Source organism: Dermacentor silvarum, chromosome 7 (assembly GCF_013339745.2).
Source record: "Dermacentor silvarum isolate Dsil-2018 chromosome 7, BIME_Dsil_1.4, whole genome shotgun sequence".
NCBI classification, from domain to species: Eukaryota; Metazoa; Arthropoda; class Arachnida; order Ixodida; family Ixodidae; genus Dermacentor; species Dermacentor silvarum.
In genome coordinates this window covers 93,144,772-93,153,736 of record NC_051160.1, presented here as the reverse complement: position 1 = coordinate 93,153,736, position 8,965 = coordinate 93,144,772, and the positions used below count along the sequence as shown (strand labels likewise).

General features: G+C 46.8%; 1 protein-coding gene across 1 annotated transcript in view; it reads left to right on the top strand.

Moving 5' to 3' along the window:
* Window positions 1–8,965, top strand: part of LOC125947167 (endothelin-converting enzyme 1-like) — a 46,266-nt gene extending 37,301 nt beyond the window's left edge. The window contains exons 4-6 of the mRNA XM_049671552.1: window positions 5,257–5,685; window positions 7,749–7,931; window positions 8,720–8,965. Of these exons, the coding sequence (XP_049527509.1) occupies window positions 5,257–5,685; window positions 7,749–7,931; window positions 8,720–8,908 (801 nt within the window). The 3' untranslated portion in view covers window positions 8,909–8,965. The remainder of the gene's footprint in view (window positions 1–5,256; window positions 5,686–7,748; window positions 7,932–8,719) is intronic.

Genomic DNA, 8,965 nt, shown 5'->3' with positions numbered 1-8,965 from the left:
ATTTATAACTAATGGAGATGCTAAAACTCGATTCATATTTATCGATATAGAACGTGTAATCTCATATAATGTTTATGTTTATCTATCATGAAGATAAAAACTCTGTAGACATGCAATTTTGCATTTGTTCACAATGCTGTGTTCACAAGCTATGCCACAGTGCAAGCTCGAAATGGATACGCAGGGTGAGACGTCAACGCAGCGACATCACAGGGTCAAAGACGTTGCATGACGCTTGTTAAGGGAAGAATGGGGATGACAGGTGTATGCAGAAAAAGTAAGACACCTATAAAGCAACATTTGGAGACTCTGTCTCGCTGTGTCTCAGTTGTATTACTTACCTGAAGGATTGGCCAAGAGCGGGCACACTTTCATGGGAGATATCGAATGCCTCAAATCAAGAATCTGTGAAGTAATATTCAGCGTTCTATTAACAGGTTGGTGTGCTTTACCGATATCTGTGAGCTGACATCATGTGTTCAGTTTTATGCAGGAATCGTAGTTATACATGCCTTTCTGGAGGATTCGACAAGAACGGGCAGATATAGTGGTATTAGCAGATGCTGAATGGCCAAGTCAAAAAAATAAAAATAAATAAAACTAAATAAAAAAATACGTGAAATTTAATTCACTATTCCATTAACAGATCGGCGTGCTTTAGAGATGCCATGAGCTATCATTACATGTTCAGCTTTTGTATACGAAGTAAATTTGTTTTCTTACGCGGAACGGAGGTGGGCATACTTGATCAGCATAAGGCACTTCGCTGTTTGTTTCAAGTACCATTAGTATATTTTTCTCTAGTTATACCCACGAGATAGCGACTGAGGCAACGGCCAGCAGCATCACCAAACGCGGCAAAGTATGCAAAGAAAGTTTCGCTTAAAAATAGTTGTCTGCTATGCGTTTATTAAAATTGGAGAACCCAGCAGGTTGCTCTTAATCCAGACCGCTTACAGCTATCGCCTGTCTAACACAACGTGCGTTGCTTTTGACGTTAAACACATCAGCCCACTAAATGCTGACTCAGAATAAAGCCAGTAAATCTCGCTAAAGCATAACGTAAGCACATCATGCTCCTTGAGAAAAGCTAACGAATACAGTATAAACACTAGCGTAATTGAGTGAACAATTGCACCTGCACATGTTCCTGTAATAATTATTATTATGAAACTTTAGATACTTATGAGCGTCGGGCTGGTAGTAGTCTATAGAGTGTAGCGAAATGTCTAGCTGGATAACAGAACGTAATAGCGGCCCAACAATCTTGTGTCAGAAAAAAAAAGTTACAGTGGCGTTTCGCTTCGTGAACGCCGCTTACGTGCAAACGTATAGACGCCGCGAATATGCGCAGCGATCACCACGGCCTCGAAGCACAAAAGGAAAGCGCGCGAACGCTACATTGGTATCAACGGTACAACGCCTGGTGTGCCGCAGGGAAAGCGCATATTGCGACATATGCAAAAATAAGACGCGCCGCGAACCTGCACAGCGAGAACGGCGGCGTCAAAGCACAAACGGAAAGTGCGCGAATGCGGTGATTGCTATCTCCATCTCCAGGCGCCTTCCTCCTCCGGCGCTCGCTTCCCTTGCGCAAACAAACAAAATGTCGCCGATTTGATAGACGGGGCATTTACGCTTGCGCTTAAAACTATATTAGACAACTGCTGGCTATCGACAGCTAATGGCGACATGGCGAATGACCATGCCAAACTTCATAAGCGCAATAAGTGGAAGAACATTTTCCAACTCGTTTCCAATCCTGTGAACGTGGATGTACAGCGAAGCTGTGGCCGACTCTGCACAAGCGCCACCACCACAAAGCGTCGCAGCGTCGAGATCGATGATGATAAGTGGTTCTTGAGGGAAAGGGAAAGGTAAGCGCTATCTTCTGCAGCCCATGAGGGAGCACGGCTCAGCGCACCACAAAGCGTCGCAGCGTCGAGATCGATGTAGCGTTCACGACCTCGTTCGCGCCCTTTCCGCTAGAGCTTCTACGCCGCGGTCAATTACGTTCGCAGCACACTCTGCGCGACCGATACAAAGGACAGAGCGCCCACTCATCAAGGGCAGATACATGGTATGCACAGTGCCAGAACACTGCACGGGCCGATTGTTTGAGCCCGGGCCCGCGTTTTTACGTTGTGCTGCCCCGCCCGAGCCCGACCAAGAGTTTTATGGTGAGACCCCGGGCCCAAAAATAATGTTTCGTTAACCACCGGCCCGGCCCGCCACCCCTTTTATCTTAGGCCCGATCTGGCCCGAGCTTGGCTCGAAACCGGCCCGAACCCGGTCTGAGACCGAAAAAGGCATGTTTTTTCAGAGTCGAGATGCGCGAGGATAACTCGCTGCGCGTTACATGCACACCACCAGAAAGTCCGAGCCCGACCCGGGCCCTCGTCGAAAAACCTGAGCCCAGCCCGTGCCCGGGTCAAAAAAAAAACACATTCCGTGCCCGATCCCGGCCCGACCCCTTGAAAAAACTGCCATATTCAGCCCATCCCGGCCTGTTGGCCGGGGCCGGGCTTTCGGGTAAGCCCGAGCCAGTGCAGTGCTCTAGTGCACCCGTTCGTCACACGCGCAGGCAGGTGTGCCGAAGGGCAGCATATATCCTCATTCTAGGACCCTCCCCATGACGCAAGTGCGTTATCGAACTAATTCAATTCTCAAGTGGATTGCATCACAAGATTTCTAAAGTACGACTTAAATACACACACAACCTGCAGACATCATAGCATCGGATTGTAATTTGAACACACGAGGAAACATAATTCTCTTACGCCGGAAACTCAAAATTACACTAGCTCTGGAGACGAAAACGTTTCTTTGTCCAAGCGACGCTGTACACCCACCGACACAGAAGAATTTGGCTGGGTAGCCATATACAGCTTCCTTGTAAAAAATTCCGAGCGCTTCCACTCCTGTGAAAATGAAAGCCAGCGAGCTTTCACTATGGTCGGTCTGCTATAGTGAATATGCTATGGCCGAATTTATATATTTTCACAATTGACTATATTGAGCGTCTTCGGCATGTTCGTCAAAGATCAAGGACACCGGCAGTCTTGTTTTCGCCCGATGTGATGGCCAGTAGTGCGTTTTCTGCGCCAACTCCGCCCCATCGTCATAGACTAGCGTATGAGCCAGAGCGTTCAGATCCATGGCACACTGCACGGCACCGTCAGGATCCTGACGCCAGGATCCAGAATGTGTGGTTAAACGAGCGTCCGTCCATAGCCAGTCCAAATGGCAACAGCTGATAACATCACTAGCGCGATCTCTACGTCACGAGAAAAAGGCGCACACCGATTGGTGGGCTGCCACCGAATATCGCGGCACTTGTGAAAGAGGCATCGGCGGTGGCGAGTGGCATAAAAATAGGCCATCCATCATCCGTTATGACACCTGTGCTAAGGCACAACTGGCGGGAAACCGCCACGCAAATAGGGCCGAATTGGTTGTTCTACGCGTCGTTTTGTCCGCGGACGCGATCTGCCAGAACACGGCCATATACAGCTTCGCTGTAAAAAATAGGATGGCGCATGTATCCATCGGATATGATTGACATTGTTAATGTGATTAGCAATATTTTCTATTTTGCTTCGATTACGCCCACGCCAGATAAAATTTAAGTGATGTATTTGCTATTAAAGACTGGTACATACCAATTGACACAAGCCCAGTGACCAAGTTGTGCGTGATAGGCGTTTATAGAAGAGCGGTACATACCAAATGACCCAATTTGGCGTGAAAAAGGTTCATCGAAGAGCAATGCAAACCCAATGTCACATACCCTGAGACACAAGCTGGCGTGAATGATCTTAGATATCGACAAACATACAGGCTGGAAAGGAGGTGGAAGTTTTTTTCCACATATTGCGCTTTGGAAGTTTGGCATGGTCTTTCGCCATGTCGCCATTAGTTGCCGATAGCCAGCAGTTGCCTAATATAGTTTTAAGCACAAGCGTAGTAGTAGTAGAGGTGAAGGAAAAGGGAAAAAGATGCATGTTTCTGCAGCCCTTATATAGGGATAGCCTCAGCCTCGTCTTTTAGCAAGTTCTTCAGGGTGCAGTGTAGCTTATTCAAAAGGCCCTACGATGATTTAATTGTTGCTGAATACATCGTGTATTTCTTAGCACTTTTCAAGTACATTGTACCAAAGTCACGTGCAGGAACACCTACACGGGTCTCTTCGTCGCTTTGCCTGCGCGGTTAACGCCCACATAGCATTCTCGCGTTAGAGGCGGCGTCGAAAGAATTTGTTCAGTGCTGTGCACTGAACAAATTTGCTCAAGTGCATTAAAGTGCACGGCTGGTAGGTATCATTGAGCTCTTTCCTTGATAATGTTTACGCTGGTCCTTTCATGCCGCTCTCATAAAAATACCGCAATTGAAATTGGCGAGTAAATTACCAGCCTAATGAACCTGGCAACCCGAAAACAAAACTTGAACAACATAAACAAGGAGAACGTAAGCATTGCGCGCGTTGAGCGATTCATCTTCAACTATCTAGACCTCAAACCTGTGCTTCTAACAATTTCTTTTCGATGCTTTTAAGACATTGCATTTTCGTCGGTGATGTTTACTCTAGTTCATTCATGTCCAAAGAAATACCGCGATTGAAATGGACGAGTAACTTACCGCCTAATGAATCTGGCAACCCGAAAACAAAACTTCAACAGAAACAAGAAGAGCGTAAGCACTGCGCATGTTGAGCCATTCATGTTCAACTAACTAGCCCCCAAACCTGCGCTTGTAACATTTTCAGTAAGTGCCCCCGGTCTACGCATTAGAAATACCAGTGCCGCCGATACGAATCAAATATGCTTATGGCATTTGGAATGAGCCATTCATTCGTTGCAGGTAAGAACAGGAGGCAAAAGTAAACTAGTGAACATGAGCAAAGCGTGTGAGGTTAATTTGTTGCCCGGTACATTTTGTTAATCCTTTATCCAACGCATTGATATATACGGTCCGATGGAGTGTCCTTATTAACGTTTCAAGTACATAACTACGCACCATAATGGAGAGAAGTAGAGGTCATATGGGATAACATTTGTTCTTAGCACAAGCGTTGATAGCTGGTGCTAAAAAATAGTGAAATAGGGTGGTGATTTAAAGTTATAATTGGCCCCTTGCTTAAAAGCACCTTGCGCTACTTTGTAGGTAAGGTAGCAAAATATACCGTACGATGTGCGTAAGAAGTCGACATAATTAGCGTGCTGTTGACAAGCATCATTTGACGATCTTCCTACGCAGGAGGCTGCCGATAAAACGTGGGCTGTCTCGTGGCTCGACAACGATACGAAAAAAGTTGCCGTGGAAAAGCTGAAGAACGTACGCACAGTGTTGTGGCCTTCGGACAAGTTCCTCACTGCGGAAGCACTTGAAGTAGTTTACGCAAACTTCACCTACAGCGCTTCGTCGTTCGTCGAACACTGGATCGAGACGCGTCGCAGCCAACGCCTGTTCAGCTCCGAGGCGGCCGAAGAGGAGCTGCTCCTGAATGACAGCACTCAGCTGCCATACGCGTACTACAGACACGTGCTTAACCACCTGACCCTCTCCTTGGGAGCACTGGCACCGCCTCTCTATTGCAAGGATGGCACCAATGCCATGTTTTACGGTGGCCTGCTGTACATTTACGCTCGGATGCTTGTCACTGCCATTGACAGTGATGGAGTTAAGGTGAGGGTGCAGTGGATTGAACAAAATGTTTGCTTGCGGTATGATGATACCTATACCGACCGTAGTGACCCGAGCAGGCGACTGTCGTGGTATGTATATGACGAGAAAAGCTGCCTCTCTGGTCTTCTTTTGAAGGAGGATGACTTCTGGGATCTGGGGTAGCAGAGTCTCCAGACCTCAGAATGTTGAAAGGAACCACCTCTTAGAACATTCTTAAGGCCCACGTGTCTCTAGACGAGTGAATCTCGGTCAGAGTGCATGGCATTGCATATTTTGTATACAGGGTCGTCTTGTCACCTACACGGTTCTGTACCACATTCATGGCGTCCAGTCTTGTACAGTAAGTCGTGCGAAAGCCCACTATAGAGATCTAGCGCATTCTAGAAAAAATATTCGAAAATAATCGAACTTCTCGTGACAATTCAAATTCCGTTAGTATGACCTATCTCCTGATCTACCTTCAGAACTCGCAGCATATTAAATGTAGCAACAGAAGGCTTTTGTTATCTGTTGAGCTCCTATTTCTCCAATCTTCTCGTTATATGAGATGTTTGTCTCCGGTAGAGAATTCGTCCTCTTAATCAGCCGGAAATTTGCGCACTGCTTTTTTTTTTTTGGCGTGCACGTGAGGGATTCTGGGTACATTGTATCCAGACCGCAACACTCGGTCTGGAAGTCTGCATTTGTGTATGGCGTCCATGTTCCCCGTTTGTCAGTTGTTAGAGCGTAATTTCTAGACGCCATCTGCCGATACCTGGAGTTTATCTGATTATTCGTGCAGAAAGTTCGAATACTTCCCTCGACTACAATGGTGATCTGTGTGCTCACGGTGCAATCCACTTCAAGTTCACCGGTTCATTCCTTCCCACATTCTCCTCTGAAATGAAACGGCTCAGATACTATAACTTCTTTTTAGTGGCTACTTAATGTCGAATTGTATGCTAACATTGTCAAAAGCTGTATTGTCAAAAGTATTGTCAAAAGCTGTGTGCTCGCGATGCAATCCACTTCAAGTTCACCGGTTCATTCCTCCCATATTCTCCTCTGAAATGAAACAGCTCAGATACAATAACTGCTCTTTTAGTGGCTACTTAATGTCGAATTGTATGCTAACATTGTCAAAAGCTGTTTTTTTTACATCCCACGATTAGGTGCGTAAGGCAGTGTAGCGTAGTAGAGGACACATTTCCTGCCGGACGGAGTCGGAGACGAAGGCCACCGCGCACGATAACCGCACGCACTATACAACACTGCCTTACGCACTATGAACATAGCACGCAAGCACTATACTCGACTAATCGAGCATAGTGCGTACGTGCGCCACGCGGGAGCGCATTCAACGCTTCATCGCGGAACGCTCGCCGCTTGGAATCTGCTGAAGCCCATGTTTCACTGGCCGGTCCTTGGCCGTGACAGGCTTTAGACTCGGCACCGCACGTGTGACTCTTACACATGTTTAGCACGCGAAGTTTCTGTCTAGCCCGTAAGAATGTTTTAACGATGTCCCGGGGCGCCTTAATGCGTCGCTTCTGGAAGGTTTTAGTTGTACCTGCGGTGTAAAAATTGCACACGCTGTGCCACTCTGTCAGAAGATGCGTTACACGCACACATAAACAACTTACGCAGTGAGCAAACAACACACCGATATAACACAATCGATGCACACGGTAATATACGCGTTCGCAAGATTTTTAAATTGTGGCTGAAGACGACACGCAGGCAAGGAAAAAGCTAATAAAAGGACAACACCCGCCTAAAATATACGCAATGACGTGGCTGGCGACTTAACCAGCTCTGTTACCTGGTCTTTATTTCAATGACACTTAACTTTTCAGCTATAGGTGGCCTTCTCACTACCTATCTATAATAGTATTTGCAGTACATTAAGCCCGACAACCCATTCCAGGGCGTATATAATCAAGCATGACCCCAACTGCACAAGATTACTCGTGTAACTTTATGTCACAGTACTCTTCGGAAACAACACATGCAGTAAGCATTATTTAAGGGCTATAGATGCCAATTTGGTATCGAATCAAGAATGAGCTAATTCCTTCTTGCAGTTCAACCCGCAAGGCGAGTTCGTGGCGTCTTGGTTGAGCCACAGCATTCAGGACACTTTCGAGCAGCGAACGCTCCGCTGCCTACCCGGAAACGCCAGCATCTTTCCCGAAGTTCCCGCAATGGAGGTGGCGTATGCAGCATTCAAGCGACGTCATCAAAAGAGCAACAACCGGCTATCTGAGGTGGGTAATATTGGGGAAATAGCTTAGCCTCCTACAAACATTCTGTGTCTGACCATAGAGCCGCCGTGGCCTATGGAGGCGCCACTTAGGTAGTGTGGGAGTAATTGTATTTTGTACCGGAACGACAAACTTAGCCAGCCCCCTATCCCGTACGTGCCACTGGTGGCAGAGGGAAAAAGCTTTATCCGCGATAGGACATGGCTTAATATCTCCCTTCAGTGGATGGGGACCCTCACAGGGCGGCGACTGGTATAGGGCGCGCACGGCATACTCTAAGCGCATGGCTGTCAGTGTTGTTTGCGACACCGGTGAGAGCTGCAGACACCGTGATAACGCATTTTGACATGCCATGAAAGCCCGAGCCTTTGCGATTCAATATGATTGCACTTGTTTTCGCAGGGGTCACGTAGTGATTGTTGGGGGCACAAAAAGCGCTAGCCACAATACCGTAAATAATAGTGTTTCAATCACTGAGCACTGTACCTAAAAACTACGCCCGTTTGATGACCTACAATAAATTTTCAGAGACATTGCTTTCAGAGACATTCAGCGTTACGAGTTTTAATTTATTTCTTTTGCTTAGCCAGATGAAAAATTCTCTATAAGTCAGATAGTATATCAAGTCACGGAAATAACGCGTAGAACAGAAGTCGAATTATTTCACAAGCACATATTAGACAAGTTTGTGAAATGTGTATTTGTAAAAGCAACAGTGAATCCAAATGTAAAACAGATACGTGACGCCTTTGCTGGCAATGATCAAAGTACCAACGACCTTTTCTTCCCAGGAACTAACCGAGGAGAAGGTGTTCTTCATCACCGCCTGCCTATCCTCCTGCGCTACGACGGCTGCCGCCAACCTCTATGGCGGCGACTGCAACAAGGCGGTCATGAACTTCGCGCCGTTCGCCGAAGCCTTCGGTTGTCCAGCCGGTTCGAAGATGAACCCTGCGTCGAAGTGCCCGTTTTACGATTGATGTGGAAAACCTTTTCGTGCGCGCTAATTTATCCCGCCAGCACTGTTTCTTAATTAA